At 36.0% G+C, this 23,145-nt stretch overlaps 1 protein-coding gene across 9 annotated transcripts in view; it reads left to right on the top strand.

Annotated features, from left to right (window-relative positions):
- The window catches only part of KCNH7 (potassium voltage-gated channel subfamily H member 7), a 495,283-nt gene extending 474,756 nt beyond the window's left edge, over window positions 1–20,527 (top strand). For 6 of the 9 annotated variants that reach the window (XM_087435296.1, XM_087435302.1, XM_087435299.1 and 3 more), the window contains 4 exons: window positions 4,040–4,303; window positions 9,079–9,247; window positions 17,348–17,540; window positions 18,877–20,527. In XM_087435296.1, coding sequence (XP_087291422.1) covers window positions 4,040–4,303; window positions 9,079–9,247; window positions 17,348–17,540; window positions 18,877–19,143 — 893 coding nt within the window. In that variant the 3' untranslated portion in view covers window positions 19,144–20,527. The remainder of the gene's footprint in view (window positions 1–4,039; window positions 4,304–9,078; window positions 9,248–17,347; window positions 17,541–18,876) is intronic. The other 3 variants (XM_087435297.1, XM_087435295.1, XM_087435300.1) reach the window with 3 other exon arrangements.
- Window positions 20,528–23,145: the final 2,618 nt, after the last annotated feature.

Genomic DNA, 23,145 nt, shown 5'->3' with positions numbered 1-23,145 from the left:
TATACATTTTTTAAACTTATTTTTATAGAATAGGAATGGTCTAATTCCAATTTCATTAAACTAAGCCTTTAAATGTATTGGTATTATATTTTGGCATCTCTTTGGAATATCTTCTCCAATAACAAAAAATGATTAGCTCTTGTTATCCATTTTAGTAATATATAAATGTATCTTTGTTTTAATTTTTAAAATAGTTTAAAATTTTTTATCTTATATTTGTATACGAAAATGACACTAGTTGCCTTTCAACATTCTTTAAAGAGAGAAACTAAGGTACTTGAAATCAAATGAAGAAATTAATTTTAGACTCCAATTTTCCAATGAAATGAATTTTTTAAATGCATCTGGCTGGAAAATGCCCAGCTTATCTCAAAACTGTCACCAGCAGGAAATCTAAAACTCACATACTGAGACAGCACATTAAATGCCTTTCTTTGACCAAAAATTAGGTCTACCTGTTGGGTCTGACAAATAAAAATAGTAATTAATCTGAGAGAAAGACTCCATAAAAGATGGAGCTAGCACAAGAGTTTGTTCCCAAATTGTTTGAAATGGAAGAATTTTATATTATCATTCTTAAGATGGATGGGATCAACCACTCCATCAGGACACTCATATTCTGTGCTCTTCAATTCATTCTGAACCCAGAGAGACACCCACAAGACAAATCAGAAATGCTTTAGAATTGTGTCCTTTGAGAAAAGGGAAGGAGATGAATAGTCAGCCTGCAGAAACAAGGGATTAAAAAAAGGTTTTCAGTAATCTAAATTGGAAAACAAATTTAAGGCTTAATTAAACGGGCAAGTTTTTCTTTGTAAAATGATGGTAACAGGAGTGATTATACAATCTCACTTCTAGCAAAGGGGAAAATGTAACATTCCCTCAGAATACTATTTCTACATAGAATAAGAATAGCATTAAGAAAAAATAGTAACTGATACTATTTAATGTCTATCAATAGTCCAGTTTAGAAAAAGGCAGGAATGGAACAGGCCATCAAAATCTAGATGTACCTGAGCCAGCCCTGATGGCCTAGGGGTTCAAGTTCAGGGTTCTCACCGATTCAGCAGCCTGAGTTTTGTTTCTTGGTCACAGACCCACACCATTTGTCTGTCAGTTGCCATGCTGTGGCAGTGGTTCACATAGAAGAACTAGAAAGATTTACAACTAGGATACACAACCATGCACTAGGGCTTTGGGGAGCAAAAAAAAAAAGAAGAGGATTGACAACAGATGTTAGCTCAGGGTGAATCATTCCCTGAAAAAAAAAAGGAAATCTAGAGGTACCTGGAGGCTAATTATAATGCATTTCAGTCCAATCTCCTGTATTCCATCAGCCAACCTCCAGCCTAAGCCTGAGCAGTTTCCATTTTTAATCCACAAATAGATGGTCATTTCACCTTTCATTTTAAGTGATAGCGTATGAAGCTTTGATTTATCTAGTAAGGTACAGAAAAATATTGTTGTAGTTGGAGTGCATCAAAGAAACTGTTCATATGGCCTGGGTTCCTGGAAGCAGCTGGCTGATCATCCAATGGCAATGAACACAGAGATAAATGTGGAGTAATTCCTCTTATGAATTGGAAAATGCAAGGATATCAAACTTTTTCTTCTTCTTTCATGATCCTGCTTTTATCTGGAACTTTTGCTAAAGGATTTAGATACCACATATATGAAATAATTTGCTCCATTTTACTACAGGACTAAATAATAATCCCTCATTCACAACATTTTATGAATACCTATCCTGAGTTGAAATCAGCAAGTTATAATTCAACTTTACAATATATGTTAATTGATTAATTTGTGCCTAAACATCCAAAATCAAGCCATAAATTAGTAAACTAAGACTGAGGCCCATGTAGTAGGTGGGACAGAACATTTTACCAAGTGTGAGGATTTAAAAATCTACAAAGAACTCCCAAGACCTCTCAAGCCAAAGAGACAAAGTGGTTTAACAATTTGTGATGTACATTCATTACAAATATCCATGTTAGCATTATCTATAATTAGATTGGAGGAATATGAATTAATGATTAATTCCGTTTACATGTGATTCTGCTGGAAAAGATTCCATGAACGTGTTTAAAAGGACAGCAGGGGCTGCCCGGTGGTGTAGCCGTTAAGTTTGCTCGCTCGGCTTAGGTGGCCCAGGGTTCGAGAGTTCGGATCCCGGGCATGGACCTACGTACTGCTCATCAAGCCATGCTGTGGTGGCATCCCATATACAAAATAGAGGAAGATTCTCACAGATGTTAGCTCAGGGACAATCTTCCTCAAGCAAAAAGAGGAAGACTGGCAACAGATGTTAGCTCAGGGGCAATCTTCCTTACCAAAAAAAAGGAAAGCATTTTCGGGAAGACGAGAAACCTGAGCTGATTCACATCCCACTGGTGCTCAAACTGCAAAAACATTTACTTAGAGCGGCAGACTGATGCAATTCACGAAGCAGCTATGAGGATAATTTAGAAAAGTGAAGCCTTTCTTTTTTTAAAAATTTACTCGCATAAAATTGGAAACTATTATTTTTTAAGGAGTGAAACAATATGTTCATAAAGTGGGGAGTGTTGATCAAATTTTCAGAAAAAGAGCAGTTAAAATAAAAAAGATGACAAGAATGAAGTTTAGGAGCTTAACGAGCTGTGTCAAGGACACAGGAGAGGAAAGGTTTTGTGTAGGAAGGGCTGATCTGAATATTTTCAACCAATGAGATTAGTGGTTGAGCGGAGAAATATAAGTGACATTGAGTTATGAGTGATGTTTACAATGCTTGAGGTTGGAAAGGTCCATGGTCTTCTCAGCGATGATGAAATCACTGAGCAAGTGTGAAACCTTAAAGAAAAAATTAAGCAATCGGCTTTTGCTACATTTTACTTTAATTGACAGAACATAAACTAACTCTTTAATAACAATTTCACGTGAAGCCGATTTTTAAACTCTATCCATTTTTACCTTGGGCTGCTTTCTGGCTTTTCATATTTTAAATTACGATAGTTAAAAAAAATGAAGGAAAAAAATCTCTGTTTAATTTCTCTGCCATATGGGAATTTTAAAAAACAGTTGGAAGTTTCTCTGGAGTGGCCTTAAATCAGTTCATTTGGTCTTCTATAAATAACAAAGTAAGCACAACCAGGCAGAGAGTAGATGGGGACACTATCTTAACCACGTCTCTAGAAAATGATATACCTTCTGGAGTATATTGGTTAGTTATTAGCAGTAACCAGATGGAGAATTATACCGTCTCCCCAGGACATTAATGGAAACAAGTTCTGAGATTTGTCTCTGAGTTTTTCTCACTGAAATATGTTCTAACATAACCTTCAGGGCTGAAATTATCCTGACATTTCAGTATAAAACAGCCAATATGCACTACTGGCTTTACTGTAATTAGGTAAATCTACCTTAATTACTGTATTTAGCTTTATATTCTTCACAATATGCTACACAACTAAACTGCCTGGAATGTCGAAGCCATTACATGCATGGAACTAAGGCTGAAATTCAGCCTACCAGCCTTTACTACCAGAAGCTTCTAGTTTTGACCTGTGTAATGTGTGAATGGCTGCCACAGAGGAGAGGACACGAAGGTTAAAAACAAACAACAACGTGCATAGTGCTAATATTTTAGAATTGGGACACATTTTCCCTCCCTTTTCCATTTCCTTAAAGAGAGAGTGCAGCAGATTTTAGGAATACAATTGACTGCTGAGCATGTATAAGGTTGTAAGTTATCCTATAGCTTTTTTTCTGAGATGTAAGCATTATTACTGTCACAGATAACCTTTTAATCTTGAAATGAATAATGTATTTCATTAAGATAATCTAATGTCCCTTGAATTAAGAAAAAAAGTCTCCTTAAGTAGCTACAATTTCAATAGGAAAAAAGAGAACAACTTTTCTTATGGTTTTATAGAAAATTCTACGTTAAAGTTATTCAAAGAACATCACTATTAAAAAAAGGTAGTTTATATATAGGTAGTATAATATGCATAGAGTCTCACATTTGATTATTTTCTATAAAATAACTTTTCTTTGATAGATTTTGGCAAAGCAAACAGTACAAATGATCCTGAAGACTCTGTAGATACCATAAGAAATTATCAGAGTTCCAAGAAACACTTTGAAGAGAAAAAAAGCAGATCTTCATCTTTCATCTCCTCCATTGACGATGAACAAAAGCCTCTCTTTTCAGGAATAGTAGATTCTCCTCCAAGAATAGGGAAAGCAGCTGGACTCGATTTTGAAGAAACAGTGCCCATCTCGGGAAGAATTCACATAGATAAAAGAAGTCACTCTTGCAAAGGTAATCGAGTTTCTCAGGAATCAGGTTTTCTCTCTTCGGTACTAAATGGTGACTTTTCACAAATGAAGAACTGTACTGACACATATTAATCTAATCTTTTGCTATTTCATTAAATATTTTCAAAGAGTTCAAATCTCAGATCATCTACAAAGTGTTTGCACGATTCTGGAACACTGATTATGCCCAAACAATATCATAAGAGAGTTTTTGTGACCAGTCAGACTTAATGTAATGCCACATAGAACATTGTGGTAATATCTACTGTAGTGATTCCAATGGAGAGAGGGGATCAATGAGTATTTTAAGAGAACTAACCAGTTGATTCTTATATGTATCTTCTTCGCTTGTTCCTTACCCTGAACCCTGTCATTTTATAGCACGAAAGGCCAATGCAATAACTCTACAGTAAATCCCAAAAAGAATTTCATTTTACTGGGAATTATCAGAAAATAGGGAAAAATGCCCCTAAATAAAGTATTCTCTTGATCCAACTCATTTAAACACATTTGTTTAACATCTCTACCAAAAGGAATACCCAAATATATAGGTTTATGGTAGAAAATATGCATGAGATGTGTAATAATGCTTGATTAATGTATGCAGATTTGATGTGAAAGGATGAGAAACTCAGGAAAACTTGAGAACTGTCACACAGAAGAACAATAAACTTAGCATAACAGGAGCTAGATCTATAGATCTATTCAGATTTATCTAGTAAGTGGGTGCGAGAATAGGTGTGGGTCAACTGCTTGGGTTTCAACCCCATCTCTATCATTTGCTCCCTTTATGACTTTGGATAAGTGACTGACAGACCTCATGAAGACTCAGTTTGCACATCTTTAAAAGAAAAATAATATTTTCTAACCAACTTGTCAATTGCGATTATTAAACAAGTTAACATGCATAAATTACTTTCTCTGAAATAACATCCCAACTCGATTTAGCATTTTCTCAGGTTTTATTTGCTCACCCTTTAATCATTGAATATATCCCTGGATATATAAAAACATAGCAATAAAGAAGGTATAGCAAAAAAATCAAAAGAATATAACAGAAATGAAGGAAAAATAGGATGTTTTTGGCCTGGCAGGATAGCAAAATTTTGGCACAAAGGAAATATTACCTATCATCGTCACCATTACTCAAAGTGACTATATTTGACAACAAAAGTTTTATTGAATCTAGGATGTTTAGGCTTTACATTTTTTTCAAAGTTTCTTTCCCTATCTTATCAAATCAGCTTCTGCCATGACCTCACATTGAAGTAAGCTAAGAATATATGCAAATCTTCTCTGGACAATCTAAAATCTTGATGAAGTGAGTGAAAATAGTACCTCATTTATCACAATGGAAGAATGGAATATTAGACATGATTACCAAATGTCTCATTTTAGTTATTTATGAAACAGACTCTGGGAAGTGCTAAAAATAGAAAAAGTTGTATCATGGAAGTCAGAAGTTCTGAAGAGCTTGCTGAACCATCTCTACTATCTCCTCAAGTCAGCCTAATATGGCCCTGATTTTTTAAAAAGTACTTTTTGTTGTTTTCCTCTTGAATTTTAGATTCTCAAGTGACAAGGCATTAAAGATATATTTTTTGGATTTTATTAGACTTTATAATGACTCGCTGACAGTGAATTCTCATGCCCTTCATCTTATATTTTTCTTTGCCACTTTTTCCAATTATTTTTAATTAGCTGTTCTACATGCACAATAAATAGTATTCTAACAAATAATTTTAATATCTACAAATTTTTAATATTCAAGATTTACAATGCAAACCCTATTCAAATATATACAATTACCTAGAAAATGCATAGTTAAATATGCATGATGATTGAATAAACATAATCGATGTCATATAGCATCAATCAGTGTGACACGTGGTTAACCTGATTTATTAATAGGACCAACCAATGGAGAATTCTAAAACTTCAGTCACTGCAAATTTCATTCCCTAATGGTTTTTTAAGGTCAAGTACTGTGGAATGTTCGAGAATTTGAATAATGTAAGTGTGTGGCTGTAGCTGCTGCAGTTTGAACGACTAAATCTCCACAAATGTTAGTTTGATCATGGATAGGAAATTTCAGTTACTCACATTCCTGGCATTTGTCATGCTGAATCCAACAGAAAAGCACTTCAGACAAAACTAAAAAGAAAAAAACAAATGGGACTCTGATTCTACTTAAGTTGAGGTAGAAAGTTGACTCTAGGAAAATTATGTATCCAGAGCACAGTGCAAGTTTTCTTTCTGTTCATACATTCCCAGAAATGTGTCTTGCAACTATAGCAACATTTTCCAAGGCAACCAAGTGCAGATTCTTTCTGAGCTATATTTAGAAAGTGTCTACAAGGATGTTCGTTTTGATTAAGACCACTAACCAGGATTTCCCCATTGAACGCCTTTTTTTTAATATTGCTGTTAAAACAAGCTAATCACACACATCCAGATTTTAATAAAAGAGTAAATTATAATCAAGGAAGTCTCTATCTAATAGTTTACATTTTATTCATTTTTGCTGGAGAACATAATTGTGCACTGAAGAAAAAATATAATCCTACATAATTTATTGCATGTGATTCACCATTGTTATTTAAAAATCAATTTATTATATATGATTTGAGAATGAGAGAGCTGTTAAGCATAGGCAGAAATTCTGTAAGCTTTCTTGGCACAGAACTTCTGAGCATAATATGTAACTTCCCTATCAGTTCTTATGATCTTCTTCTTTAAAGATTCCTACATGAAACGGCTAGCAGGAGGTTAGACAGGGACAAGCATTGGTCTCATCAAATCATTTATATGTGTGTTCTGAATGTTTGTTTGGCATTGCTGCTCCCAAATTGGAAACCTAGTGTGCTAAAACATTGTATTATTGTTTTGCATTTTAAATAGAGTTACATATCTGTGAATAATAAATCATACTTTTCAGTGAAAATCTGCTGATACATTTCTTGAAATTCCAGCAATAACATTTTTCTGTGTTCATTTTCCTCTTGTTCTGTTTGGTAAAACATCAAAAGAAATTATATACTGTCACTTTAAAACAAAGCACCAAGATCCTATAGGCTAAGGAAGCCTTCATCACAAAGAACCATTTGGAATTCATAGCAAGCTTTCTGAGGTCTGTTAGCCATTTCCATAGAACAGGGAACCCTGACCTTATATTTTTCTAATGCTATCTTTGGATATGCTAATTTCTTTCTTATAGCTTCATCCAACTGAGGCAGAAATTGTAGGCACCTCATTAGAGAAATTTCTGTGTATTCAATGACAAAAGGATAGTGATAGAAAAACCATAAAGAAAGGAAATTTTGTCTGCTACTTGGAGAAAGAGGATGCTTTTAAGCTATCTGACTGTAGAAAGGCAGGAAAGGAGGGGACTTCAAGAAGTCCTACAAATCCTGTTCCCTGCTTTTAGAATCATAGCTAATCCTCCTCAAATTGGTTACTTCCTATCCAACTTTTTTAAATAGCTTAGAATATAAATTCCTTGAGTTTACATAACTTTTGTCAGTGTTTAATTATAGCTACTTGTCCAAAAAAAAAGAAGTCTTTCTATCAAACCAAAATCACTTTCTGTAATTCAAATCTATTTCCATGTGAAAATGAAGACCAGTTTCAGATAGTCTTTTCCTCCTACTAGCCTCCCAGTGAGAAAAAGACGTCGCTCCTTCTTTATCTCTGAAATAAACTCCAAACTCCATTAGTACTTTTTCATGGGTTTTGTTTTCCAACCTTTTATTCATTTTAAGCCCTTTTCTAGATACATAAAATGTAGAGGGTAGGAAGGCATAGCAAAAGCCATCAAAAGTATATGACAAAAATGAGAGAAAAAGTAAGATTATTTGCCCTCAAATATTGATAACTTGCAAACACAGATTGCAGCAGAAGCAGTAAATTAAAAGAAGCTCAGAAAATGAATCTCTGTATGAAAAATTACCTAAACCCTGCTAGACTGAATTCCTCAGGTGCAGGGCTTATATCTTCTTCGTCTTTAATTGCTCTGCATTTAGGAAAGTACCTAGCACGTAACAGACACTCAGAGCATTTGAAAAGTGGACTTGAAGAGATAAGCAATATGCTTTAGAGTATAGTAACATGAAAATATTTTAAATAAAAGAGCCACAAGAAAGAATATTGGAAATTAATGTGACTATGTTAAAGGAGAGTGCAGAGGAATGTAAAGGAAGAGTGTCATGGGACTAGAGCACTTTCAAGACCTTCCCATCTTTAACGGCTTATGGTTCGTTGGCTCTACTTTGAGTTGGTTTGGCCTAAGGGAATGTTCCTGAAGATCAGTACTTCTCCATGGCTCTCTCCTTGGGCCCATTTTGAATCATGAAGTATGCAAATTATCCTGCAGGAAAGAGCCCTAAAATCTTAAACCAGAGGGGAAGCAGTACAAATGGTGCTGTTTCTTCCTAAATATAAAAGCACGAAATCACTATTCTCTACTCAGAGTTTTGAGTTGGCCATCCGTGTCTCCTCTTAGCACAAAAAGAAAGAAGACAAAATTGTATTCAAGACTCATAACCGGCTATATGTTTTTATTCATATGGAAATGGTGAGGGAGACAGCAGGCAGGGTCAGGGTGGGTGGGACACAGCTATCAATTGGTTGTGGCCCTTGGACAGGTCTCTGAGTCACTCTGGTTCTCTGTCTTCAGGTTATACTTCAAAATCCCTTCCTGCTTGTGTTGTGGACGTCTCTGTGTTTCTGATGCAAATGGGCACCTAAAGAAGTTGACATTCATCTTGCTATTTCCCACAGATATCTCTGACACAAAAGTCTGGGAACGAGAAAATGCCCGGACTCAGGCTGATGAGTCTAGTCCCTCAGCACTTCAGCGAGCTGCCTGGGGGATCTCTGAAACCGAAAGTGACCTCACATACGGAGAAGTGGAGCAAAGACTAGATTTGCTTCAAGAACAACTTAACAGGTATAAGCAATGATGAGACAAAAAGAGAACATAACCCAAGCCCTTAGTTGGGTTTAGCTTGACTCTTTGTAAATAGCAAATTTTTCCTGCAATAGATCTCATAGTTTCCTCATATGCTGACTTATTTAAAATAAGACTAGAAGTTGACAGAATTATTAATCTGTGTTGCAAGGAGCATTTATTTAGAACACTTCAAACTTCTGGCCACATAAATCCTATTTTTTTCTTGACTTGCCATAAAATTAGTATTAACCACATCAGCTGCCTAAGAAAACTCCTTTTTTTTCCTCAAAATAATTCTTATTTAGCTTGTTGACTAATATCCTTCCTCTTTTTATCCTTCTTTTAAGCTTTTTGGTTGTTTCTGGTAACTTAATCATGTGTAATGGCATTTTTTTAAAAGTATCGATGAGGGCCGGCCCCGTGGCTTAGTGGTTAAGTGAGCGCGCTCCACTGCTGGCGACCCGGGTTCGGATCCCGGGCTCGCACCGACGCACTGCTTCTCCGGCCATGCTGAGGCCGCGTCCCACATACAGCAACTAGAAGGATGTGCAGCTATGACACACAACTATCTACTGGGGCTTTGGGGGGAAAAATAAATAAATAAAATCTTTAAAAAAAAAATTAAAAAAAAATAAAAGTATCGATGAAATTATTTAAACATTTATTCAGTCAACTTGTCAAAAATGTGATTGAATTGAAAATCCCACAGAGTTGAAGTCCAGATCCTCCCCATTTTCCCCCCATCTTTAATCTATCCCCTTTTAATTTTGTTTTTGGTTAGGATGGAACTCCTTAACCCAAATCTGCATGGATTCCTTAAAATTAAACTGGTCAATAAGACAGAAAAAAATATATGAATGAATATGATTTAGCTGCTTTAGTTATGTTTCACGTGGGAATTTATCTTGATTCAAAGGTAGCATCCAGGTACACCACCAGGCAAAGTATTCCACTGGTCACATCGATAGCATGGATGAACCTAAAATGCTCAAATCACAGGATTTACTAAATCAATTTGAAACACACAATGAGAGATGAGGGGAGCCAAATGGGGTAATACCACATTTCTTATAAATGTAAGCATGGCAAAAGTACTACATTCCCTGAATCCTAGTTTACCCAGTGTTCATATATGCTGCATCAGCCTTCTCTGCCGATGGTGTAGTTACGAGGACCAGAGCTGAGGTTTGCACAAAGGGGTCCACAGACAAAAAATCCCCTGTGCCAATGACACATACTTGCTCTACCACAAAGATGTAAGGCAAGTGCACCTGGCCTCAGCTATGCCTCTATAATTAGCCTGCTGAACAGCCATGTGTTTTATTGGCTTTTTGTAAGTTAAGCATATGGAGAGCCAGAATGAGCCTATGCTGTATGTCACCAGTGGGTGACCAAATTTGGGGGTGACAATTGTCTACCCAGAGGTGATGTGAGAAAAACTTGTTCTTTCCATCTCTTTCTATTCATATGCTACACTCTGGTTTGTTACATCATATTTATATTCTATCTTTGACATGTCTTGCAGGTTATTAGCATGCTGTCTGTATTTAATAGATCTTATGAATTCTGCCCATATCTAACAAGCTACTAGCTTACTCCTTATCTATACTTACATCCTATGAGTTTTGCCTATACCACATAAGCTACTGGTTTACTTACTATCTGCTTAATATTTCTTATGTGTTTTATGCATGCTGTTTGTTGTTTTTATTGTTTTTTTAAATCTTTATGCCAGAATTGAACAGTTTCAAACAATACAGTAAACGCGTTAAAATGAGTGTGCACACACATATATGTTACCAGGAAATTTAATTGAATTTAAAATCGCTTGGTGCTGAGGTCCATATCTCATTCCCAAGTGCCAAATTCAAGTCTTGTAAAATTGAAACATACCGGAGAAAATTTAAACAATCATTTACTTAGAGTCAGTAATTCCTAAGTAAAGTATAAGAACATGCCATGATAATTATTATTGGTCAGAGAAGCATATTTAGTTAGTTAATTAATACATTTGCTTTTTTTCTTCCCCTGCTATTTATACCAAGCCACATTGATCTTCTTATAACATATATAAATATATATACTGTGTAACACATAAGAATTGATATGTGTAGTCTTTGAACTTGAACTTCTTCCATTCCTGTGACTGAGAGAAAATAACTGCTCATTTCTTTACTGCCAGGACATTTGGTATGTATTCAGTTTGTTGAGTAAATTAAAAAGTGAGTGAATGAATGGATGAATGACAGGGACAGCAGTGATTTCTTTAGCACAATACTGGCACAGTACTTGCAATTGGTTAGCCTAGATTAAAGTCATAACTCTGCTACTTTACTTATGGGATGACTGAGTCAAGTTAGTTAAATTTCTCCAGGATCAGTTTCTTTCTTTGACTTATACCTGCCTGCATTGCTGTTGTAAAGACTAAGATAACAAATGTGGAGACTCCACATGCTATACAAATAGAAAGCGCTGTTCTTGCAGTTAGGGAAAATTTGATTAACAATGAATTTCACTTCTATTATTGGTGTTCATCTGAGTGTACAGTAGTCCCCCCTTATCCACAGGGGATATGTTCCAAGACCCCAGTGGATGCCTGAAACCTGGATAGTACCGAAACCTATATATGCTATGTTTTTTCCTATATATACATACCTATGATAAAGTTTAATTTATAAATTAGGCACAGTAAGAGATTAATAACAATAAGTAATAATAAAATAGAACAATTATAAATATATTGTAATAAAAGTTACCATAGAGCTTAGCAACCTCAGCATACGATTTTTTTCTTTCCTTATTAAGTAGAGAACTTTCACCTTTTCACCTAAAGGACCCATTTTACGGCTTCTCTTTGGCGTACCTGAATTGCCAGCATCACTACTCTTATGCTTTGGGGACATTATTAAGTAAAATGAGTGTTACTTGAACAAAAGCACTTCGATACCCCAATAGTCTATCTGATAGCGAGATGGCTACTAAGTGACTAACGGTAGGTAGCGTATGCAGTGTGGATACACTGGACAGAGGGATGATTCACGTCCCAGCCTCAACAAAGAGGGACAGTGTAAGATTTCATCACACTGCTCAGAACAGCGTGCAATTTAAAACTTATGAACTGTTTATTTCTGGAATTTTCCATTTAATATTTTCAGAACATGGTTGACCACAGGTAACTGAAACTGCAGCAAGTGAAATCACGGATAAGGGAAGACTACGGTATTTTCCTTCTTCACATGTATTTTTGTATTTCATGATTTGGACCTTTTCTCAGGACTAAAATTGAGATTTTTAGGATCTCCTTGTGGCCTTGTCATTGGTACCAATCGTTGCTGCTAGCATAAGTCAAAGATTATTGAAAACATTTGTTTTCAATATGTCCCAGGGCTGAAAATATAAACTTTTAAGGGCACATACATCTAGGACTCGTTTGGTTTGCAACCGCCCACTAATAACAATAATCGTTATTTTATGACATTAGCTTTTCAAATTGTTATTATATGAAACTTTTCCACAGCCAAACTGCAATTAAAGCTCTTTTGGCATGTTCCCAGCGTCTGTATGTCCTTTGACATGCTTCTTTTCTTTTGACTAACTTTTTTCTATTTATCTCTGATATTTTCACAAACATTTTATTGCCTGACTCAGCTTAGCCTCTTTTAGATTTAAAATCAAAAATACTACATTTTTACTGTACTGTCATCTCCAACAACCTCTTCCCTCCACTTTAGAAGCAAAAGTAAAGAAAACAAGTACGATGAGGGCAGCTCAGTTCAGACTTCAACTGTGCAGAGCGAGAATCCTGGGACACTTTCTAGAGTTGGGTCTACCCTGTTTAGCTTCAGCTTTCTGTTCTAATGCAGAACTGTGAATTTCTATCCCATCTGTCTCATCCAAATACACGTATCAAGTACACAATTCAATAAAAAACAATATAAATGGTGGATCTGGAACCATCCTTGCTGCTGCTGCTTTTCTGCTTTAATGGCCAATTAAACTATACATAGGGTTAAAGGTTTACACAAGAAATGTTCTTATATGTTTATATATTATGCCTACAGATATACCTATTTAGAGAAATCATTAACTCTTGATAGCAAAGCAGTGCTTCTCAAACTTTAATGTGCATTTGTATCAACTGGGGATCTTGTTAAAATGCAGATTCTAAGTCGGTAGGTCTGGAGTCTGGCAGAGATTCCATATTCTAACAAGCTCCCAGCTTTGACCACACTTTGAGTAGGGAGGCCCCACAGAAGGTGAAAGCTTTTAGTAATGATTCCATCCCTTGCAGAACACGCAGAGCAATTATTCTGTGTGCCTTCAGTGCGGCATTGCGCACTTGCTTCACCTAGTGTTATGGTAATTTATGCACTTCCTTCATTTTTCCTTTCTAGGTGGTCAGCTCCTGTCAGCACCTGGGATCAGAGTCCATATTTATTCATCATCATGTTCTCTCCTCACTTTCCCACCTAACACAGTGCCTGGTACATTGTGGGTCTTTGAATAAGTGGATGAAACCTTCATTTTATTCAGTTGTATAGCTATGCTGATGTAAGGGAAGAAAAATAATTTTCCTTCTACCCTTCTGAGTTTTGGCTGAGACCTCTGTAATAAAAGACACATTAACAAGAGAAAAACAAACAAAAGTTTATTAACATGTATACCTCATGTGTACATGGGAGATGCCCAGGGAAAAATGAGTAAGTCCCAAGGTGGCTTAGAATTCAGGATTAAATACCATCTTAATATGGAAAAGGGAGAGGGATGTAGGCCTCTTAGAGGAGAGGAAATGATTTTTAGGAAAGATGAGTGGACCCTTAGAAGACTAGATGGGAGGTATGATAATTTGTGACAAAGTTTGCCTGAGTGTGATGTCAACTTCTAGTCTCCTCTCTTGTGACAAGAGTCAATCTCCCCTGCTTGATGAAGCTCTCGGGGAGAGGATTTATGACACTTGTGCTCCTTTTGGAGGATCTGCCTTTAGGCAGATAAGGGGTGTTCAGAGAAAGCCTCTCCCTGCATATGCTGTTTTTCAAGCACCTACAGCTCAAAATTATCAATGTGCCCAAGTGGCATATTTTCGGCTGGCGTATTCTGGTAAGCTTCATTGACAAAAAAAAATAATAATAAGTTATAAAACTGGGTTATTCTTTTCTGTTTTAAAGACCAAGCTAGACGTTAAAAAATTATTTGTAATTCCTCTTGAGTAAAGTAGATTATGTAGTCTCAACAGAAGAATCCATTCCAGTTAAGCCAATAGACCCTAGTCATAAAACATGAAAATATAATCTATGCATAGTAAAAATATTCTTCACTAAAGCTTCCACTTGTTGAGTGTCTTAGTCTGTTCAGGCTGCTGTAACAAAAATACCATAGACTGGGTGGCTTATAAACAACAGATATTTATTTCTCACAGTTCTGGAGGCTAGGATGTCCAAAATCAAGGCACCAGCAAATTGGGTATCTGGTGAGAGCCCACTTCCTGGTTCATAGATGGCTGTCTTCTCACTGTGTCCTCACATGGTGGAAGAAGGAAGGAAGCTCTCTGGGGTCTCTTTTATAAAAGCACTAATCCTATTCATGAGGGCTCTACCCTCGTGACCTAATCACCTCCCAAAGGCCCCACCTCTTAGTACCATCACATTGGGGGTTAGGGCTTCAATATATAAGTTGGGGGGGGGGCATAAATGTTTAATCCATTGCATCGAACTACCGAAAATATCAGATAAGCAATTAATAAAACAAAACTAAGTATTCAAAATCACTGCAGGAAGGGAGACTGCCATCTTAACAGAGTCTAAGTGATATCTCAGAAAGGAAATAAGTAGGATATTTATGGCATTTCGGAGTCTGGGCATTTCAAAGTCCCCTTTCTGGGGGCCTTTCTGGGGAGCTGATTGGAATTAGGCAAAGCTTATGATATAATAGTTCAAGATTGATGGACACAGTGAGGTGAGGATCTTGAAACAAGTCTGCATAAATAAAATTTGTTTGATAAGCAAGTTATTTCTTCCGATGAGCGGACAGCTGTCTCCAATGAGTTCATCTATAGAAATTTCCTGAAGGAGTAAAGTTATTTATTTGTTTAGTCTTATTTTTCTCAGGCAAAGATTTCCCGGAACAAACAACTGTCATGTTGACAAAGGTGGTCTGCAGTCTTACCTAAGTCATGTTGACACAAACAGTCTCAGTTCTCACCCCGCACCGGTTACTTCACCTGCACATTTGAAGGTGAAGTGGGTCCCACTCACAGAAGCATGTAGCAATTACTGAAGCCCCATCTTGCAACAGATTTTTTCCTCATAGACACTATTCAAATAGATAGAATCCATGACATACAGATGCTGTTTCTCAGAGACCACGCTGTTTGACAAAGGTTTTATAGGACTCAAACACATTATGATAATTTTTGACTCTCTATTGGTTCTTGAATCTCATTTGTTGATAAAGTTTTTATTCCACTCCCCATCCCCAAATCCTTTTACATTCAATGTAATAAACAAGTATAAGCCATTCACTAAATATTAAATGCTGTTAATGATAGGATAAATTTGTTCAGAAATATTTATGATGAAATCTGAACATAGAATTTTCTTTGAGGGCTCAGAGGAAAGAGAAATGAATTCTGCCTGGGTCAAATAAGGGAAGATTTTTGGGTGCAGATAAAATTTGAGCTGGGCCTTGAACAGTGAAAGGAAAAATTGATGCACAACCATAAAATAACAAGTCTGCTCAGTTTATTTGGCACCATAAAAAATGAGATCAGACCTACAGGCAACAAGTAGATAAATAAACTAGTTGATAACTCAATTTTTCCCTTTTCAGTGTGTGATTCTGACATTTACAAGGAACAATCATGTATAATTTATAGCTATTGGTTTAGAAGATACTAGGCTATATGGCTATATATATCAAATATAGAAAACCTGTAAGAATAATGTGTCCTTATGATTCTCAGAAGGAAGATTTGTAGTATCAATAGTAAGAACTAAAAATTTTTAAATGATCTTTTTCATGTTTTTCAGGTTTATTCTTGTTCTCTTTCAAATCAAAGGCTAAGTTCTCTCCACTTTGAATTCCATAAATATAGCATGCATATAATTGGGCAAAATTAGTTCTATGATTTTACTATTTTTGGTAAGATTTACCTTTCTTTGCATTTTTCGTTCAAAGACAAAAATAGTAAGCACAAATAAGTAGAAAGTTAAAAGAAGACTTTTCTCAAGAGGCATATGGTCCAAATTTTTTGTTCTTATGCCCACAAAATTTTCTCTTTTTTAATGATGTTAACACATGCAAGGGAGGGGAATCAGACCTATTGTATTTTGCTATTTTCCCTTGAATTTTAACTTAAAAATGAGCATGAAATTAACAGGCCAGTTGGCTACTTGTGAGCTTTGGGGAAAAAATGATCAGACTGATATTTTGCAAGCTAGGTGGGTCATAGAAGCAAGTGAACTTTTACATTTGATCTGTTTCTTAAATACCAAAGGCCCCGAACTGTAGATGAGAAAGGAATTTAACATTTAACAGTACTTAACATTAAAGAAAGAATACAATGATTAATACACAATACTTGATGTGAATAGGAGAGAGGCAAGGTAAAATAAAGGTAATATAAATTAGAAACACAAAAGAAATTATCCAATTGTTGCAACTAAGAAAGAAATGTGCTACCAAATCTCTTTTCTAAAGAGTAAATAAAATGTTCACAAGAAACTGAGCAAAGCCTTCTTAAAAAGCAAAGACAATTATCGATTAAAAATAGATTCCCAGTGCATTTTACATTTTGAAATCAATAAAACAATTGTAAAAATTTAATACAATGTGCATTGTAAAAATGTAAACTAGTCCATTCAGCTGTTTTTCTGTTAAGGTCTTATTAAATGAACAGGAAAGCAATGGTCTTTATCAGAAGCATTAGTGAGACAGAAAGTGAGCAACAGCCAGGAGAGAATCTCCGTGCTCCCTCTCCTGCCCTTCTTGTTTAAAGCAGGGCTATAACTCTGTTTGTGGGTGGTGCTGAATTTTCTCAAATGCTTTGCAATCCTGGACTATTTTTAGGCCTGTCTTCCCCCATTTCTGTCTGTCCTGCAGACTTGAATCCCAGATGACTGCTGACATCCAGACCATCTTACAGCTACTGCAGAAACAAACTACTGTGGTCCCCCCAGCCTACAGTATGGTAACTGCAGGAGCAGAGTATCAGAGACCGGTCATCGGCCTGATGAGAACCAGTCATCCGGTAGCATCCATCAAGACCCATCGAAGTTTCAGTCCTTCCTCACAAGTGAGTTTAGACAGTGTACAACCAAGAGTGTTTCTCAAAGTGTGTGTTTCCAGGGACTACCTGAATCAGAATCACCAGGAGTGCTGTGGAAAATACAGATTCTCATCCCCATCTTTGTTTCTACTCAATTAGAATTTCTGAGAATAGACCCAGTAATCTGCATTTTAAACAAGCTCCCTGATTCTTATGTTCATTTAATGTTTGAGAACAATGGACATAGAAGAATGATCTTAAAATGTTAGCATTTTTTAAGAAAAAAGTTTTTTTCAAGGATCAATCTACTTAAGCTTATATATGGTAGAGCTTTGAAAGCTAAGGAATAGCCCTGGGTCCTCTGAAGAAAGCGCTTCAGAGAAAGGTCTGTAATTTGCTCACATGACAAGAGGCTGGGCAGGGTCAGACAGGAAGGGGAGGAGAAATAGCAGCTGGCCAGAGAAGACCTGAGAGTCCAGTGCCATCAGACTGGTAATCTCATCTGTGCCCTACCCATCAGCAGAGATCTATAAACTTTTCTCACCCCGAGGATGGTAAGAGGAGGAATGTTGAAGTGTCCTTTATAACCTGCCTCTGAAGCCCTCTAAGAGGGCCCTTCTGAATTATGTTAATATGAAAAGTCTAACTCCTTTGGAATTCTATCCTGGGAATCATTCTTAGTTACTTAAACACTGGCCAAATTGGACCTGTGAATGACGATTTAAATTAGGATTTACAGAACAATCTTGTAAAACTTTTTTAGAAGTTTGGGAATTTAGTATAAAATGTTCTGGGAAATGAAACTACATTAATAACAGGAGGGAATGTGCAGAAGAAAAATAATGAAATCTTTCTAAAATATGAAAGTAGAAATTTATCTATCTCTAGTTTTGAATGGCTGGCAAATATGCAAAACCATGTACTTTGTCCTTTGTTTTCAGTAGATTTAGATTATATTTTCTGACTAGGGACAGGTGATTTTTCTTCTTTTTTTCTTTTCTCTCCTCCTTATACTCCCTACTTCACAAATGACCCACGTTTCCGATCCCAGTTTTGTCTTGAATTTTGAATTAAAACTCATCTGGAAAACTCAATGTGAAAAAAAATGTATATATAAAAAAAAAGAATCTGATCTGGCTTCAGAGTAAAATTAAAGTTCTTGGAATGGTTGTTTAGGATTATTTAACTGATACCTGACCTCCAATGTCTTGACCCATCTTTGGGAGGGAAAGGTTGGTTAACACCACTCATCAAATACCGATTTATGGGGAAAGAAAACATATTTAGATTTCATAAGTGTAATTTTAGAAATGTGTCCAAATGAATTATAAAAACGAGTTTCCTTTTCTTTTCTTTCTATCAGTGCCCTGAATTTCTAGACCTTGAAAAATCTAAACTTAAATCCAAAGAATCCCTCTCAAGTGGGGTGCATCTGAACACAGCTTCGGAAGACAACTTGACTTCACTTGTAAAACAAGACAGTGATCTCTCTTTAGAGCTTCGCCCGAGGCAAAGAAAAACTTACCTTCCTCCAATTAGGCATCCTTCTTTGACAGATTCATCCCTAAGCACTGTAGGAATCTTGGGTCTTCATAGGCATGTTTCTGATCCTGGTCTTCCAGGGAAATAATCATTTTGTACCATTTACTCCACATACAATGTAAGTGCTTTTAATGGCTGTTTTCCTTTTTGTATTTAAATCCTCTCTACTTGACTCAGGGGCTCACAAGGTACCATTATATGCAAAAGTACTGTATATTTTCCTAAATTGAAGCTTGTAAGGTATAATTGAGCAGTTAGGATGTAAATATACATAAGAATTCTTTTGTTCCAAATGTTAAAACTGCCAGCATCTCAAGGCACCTTATTTTTTTTTATTTTTTAAATCATCTGCATGTTAGGAAACTCCAATTTCTCTTGCATGGAGACTCCTATTTACTGCTTTTACTAAACCAGTACTTTGTTATGAAAATGCCTTCCAAGCAAATAAGACACTAAGGGATAAAACTGTTCATGGATGCAACTCAGATGATCCTCAACTCACGGTAGTTCAAGGGGGAGAAAGAGAACTTTAGTCACTTTTGAGAACAGATACCCTTCTGTATTGAGATGTTTATAGTTAATTACATTCATTCCACCACACTGGAAAAAAACAGTTTTAGAGTTATAAAGCTCTGACAGTATAGGAAGCCATCTCCAAATACATGAATGTAGGCCAGCATTAATGAGGACAAAAAGGCCTTTCTATTTAAATCCTGTCTCTAACTGCATTCACAAACTACCTAAAATATTTTCCACTGGCACATTTCCTTGAATGCTTAGAAACAAGTTTCTCTAATTTTTCTGTTTTGGGGGGGGTGGGATGGAGTCTCCTTAAGAACTGCTAAAATGTGACTGTCACAAACTGACAGCCACAGCTTTCTTCTGATCCATATTTTAGGGCAATCCTGAATTTGATCAAAAGAATGGACGCACATAGTTTTCTTTTCAAAAAATGTGCATTTTTAATGAATTTGCATGGCAAAATTAGCTTCCATTAAGTATATGTTGTTCTATGGCTTTCTAATCCCAGTTGTGGAAAAACAATGTGCATTTACCTGCCTATAAAGGAAATGCACACACTCCAATAAAATTTCAGTTTTGTTTGGTTATCAAACATGTTTGCTAATCGAAGATTAAATGAAAATCTTTTATATATGGATTGGGCTGAATATATATTGACCCCAGAATACTGGAACATACAATGAAATATATTTTAATATCTTCAACTATCTTCAACTGTTAGACTGGGGGTGGGTGGGTGTATGTGTCTCATAAAATCAGGGTATTGAAAAAATTGCAAGTTAAGATTCTGATTAGTCAGTTTCTAGTTAAGCTTTACTTTTTGAGTACAATTTTAAACTTATTACGGACTGCTCCATTATATCCTTTCCTTCTGAACAAAATTTTGAAGTTTTTCGAAAGTTTCTTCATCCTTTGCAAATACTTACACTCACATGTATTTTTAAAGAAACATTATATTTGTGCACAATATGAAATGGATTAATTTCTATCTCTCCAGGATAGAAATATAATCTATTGACTTACCTTTACCTTTGACACTAATATATTAGTTTCAAATCCAAGCGATTTGTTTAAATTTACAAAAACTCTTGCACTATTTAAAATGACTCAAGTGACCTTAAATTGCTCCCTATACATTTTTAAATGGTCACATAAATTGATAATCAGCGTGGGAGGCAATCTGTAGGCATGGGCATGTTCTTATCCCTGCTTAATTTTTGAAAAGCCAAAACATAAGCGACCAAGTATGTATGGCAAAATGACCAGTCAATTCAGTAAAAGTATAATAATTTTAATCAGCTTCCCCAATCATTTGGTATTGTGCAGATACAAATCTAGGGACTAACTGATGCTTTCTTTTCCTCATTCAACAAACATTTATGGGTGTCTAGCAGGGGAGACAGAAATGGCTAACTGATTCAGAGGACGAAGTAGGGATTTTATTTCCACATTTAAGCACATTTTTGCAGCTGCAACAAATTTCATAAGGATTGCCAGCCTAAGTTCCAGGAAAATTCCGAATGAATTCACCAGAGACTGTTCATTTGTAGGGAGCGAGCTTTTGGCAGGTGAGGTATTTAGATCTGATTGATTAGTGAATGCTTCAGCTGCGACATTTGGTATGGAATGCATAAAATTCAAACTTCTATAAAAGCATCCATACTTTTTAATAAAAACTGAGCACGAAGGAATGGGAAGATAGGGAATGCTGTGTAAGCACCCAGCTTGTTTATGTTCTAGTATAACAAGGCCTTTTTTCTTCTTAATTCCTTGACACAAAATAATTGCTTGATATTAAAATCTAAGTCTCAGAGGGTTGGACAAGATTAGGAAGATCTCTTCCTACAGGATATTAGCTTAAAAAAAGCCTGAGCAATATGAAGATGCAGTTAGTCAGGCATAAATGTCAGAAGATTCCATGGTTAAAATGACTTATAGATGACCAAAGCAATTATCTTAATTTACAAAATTTTTCCCTTGTCCCAGCTGAAGATCTAATGCCTAAAATCACTGTCACTTTCCCCATGGGCTGTAGCAAAAACAGTCTGACCCCTCCATCAAAGATCCTGCTGAGAGCCAGGTTTAACTGCTGCAGCCAATAACGGCAGTATAGCAACTGCTCTCCTAGGTAATTATAAGCACTAACATAACACCTTTTGCCTTCCACCGAAAAATGTTACCCGGTCCCCAGGCCTAAATAAAACGCCATCTAAAATCTAAAGTTTATTTGGGTTAGATGTTTTGCTGCTGTTATTAATTGCTGGGCAGAGAGCTGAAAGTTAAGACTTATCATTTTACCCTAGAGGGGCGTCGCATACTCTAATTAGTTGATGAAAAAACCAGGAATAAAAAATGCTGAAGCAATGTTCTTGCAGGGTTTTTAAATTAATAATCACTCATTCAACAAACATGCGAAGGCCAGGGCAAATTTGGGACAGCATAGTTTCTTAAGTCCATTATAATGAATTGGTCATCAGAGCTGAACTTTCCAACTCTTCTAGTCAGAAGACATGGAAACTAAGTCAGCACATAGCAGCATTCGGTGTCAGGTTTAATACGTGTGTAGAAGGGTTGCTTACCAGGTCCTTTTGGAGGTTGATCTTTAGCAATGATTCCAAAATACCTAAAAGAACAATGACCTTATCCAAATGTTATTTAAAATCCCATCATAAATTTGACTATCAAAGGATAAAATTTATCACCTCATCAGCATATCTAAAATAATAATTATTAACAACAGTATCTTTCCTCTGAATGCTTTTCATGGTTAAAAAAAAGAATTCGGTAGATCTAGTTATTAAAAGTGAATGCAACATTGACTAATTTATAATATAGTGGAGTCTTTAAATTGCTTATCCACAGTTAAAACCCAAACTAGATTAATATATTTAAGTAGATTTCTTACTGCTAATCAAAATTTTTATAATTACATAAAAATTCAAATATTATTAGGTTTCTAACCATATTTTTGCAGTAAAACAAATGTGTCTATCATGTGAGTTCAGAGGCACTTGGAAGACAAGATGATGATGTCCTCAAGTGTGGTCCTAGAATCAGCAGCTCTAACACAACCTGGGAACTTGCTAGAAATGCAAATTCTTGGGTTTCACCCAGACCTACTGAATCAGAAACTCAGGGTGGGGCCCAGTAATCATCTTTTAACAAGCCCTCCTCCATGTGATCCTGATGCACACAAAAACTCTGAGACTCTCCAGTGTAGACTTACCAATGTTGGTCTACAGTCAGACCAACCTGGGTCTCAGGACGAGTTCTTTCATTAATAGCTGTGTGACCCTAAGCAAGTTAATTAACCTCCCTGAGTCTTCCTGAATCTATAAAAAGGAGATAACGGTACCTGCCTCAAAGAACTTGAGGAGGAAATGAGATAACATATAGTAAAGTGCCTGGTACATACTAGGTACTCAAAAAATGCTAGATTCTTGGGTTCTCATCTGGGAACATGATATTAAAAAGAAGCAGGAAAACAATTTTCCGCAATTTAGCTTTGGGATAATGTGCTTTGTCTCCAACCAATTGGCTGTTACCAAGACTAAAGTTTTTGATTCAG

This window comes from Ceratotherium simum, chromosome 9, assembly GCF_057802395.1.
Source record: "Ceratotherium simum simum isolate JZ-2026a chromosome 9, ASM5780239v1, whole genome shotgun sequence".
NCBI classification, from domain to species: domain Eukaryota; kingdom Metazoa; phylum Chordata; class Mammalia; order Perissodactyla; family Rhinocerotidae; genus Ceratotherium; species Ceratotherium simum.
Note: the sequence above shows the minus strand (reverse complement) of the source record. Positions and strands in the feature narration are given on the sequence as shown.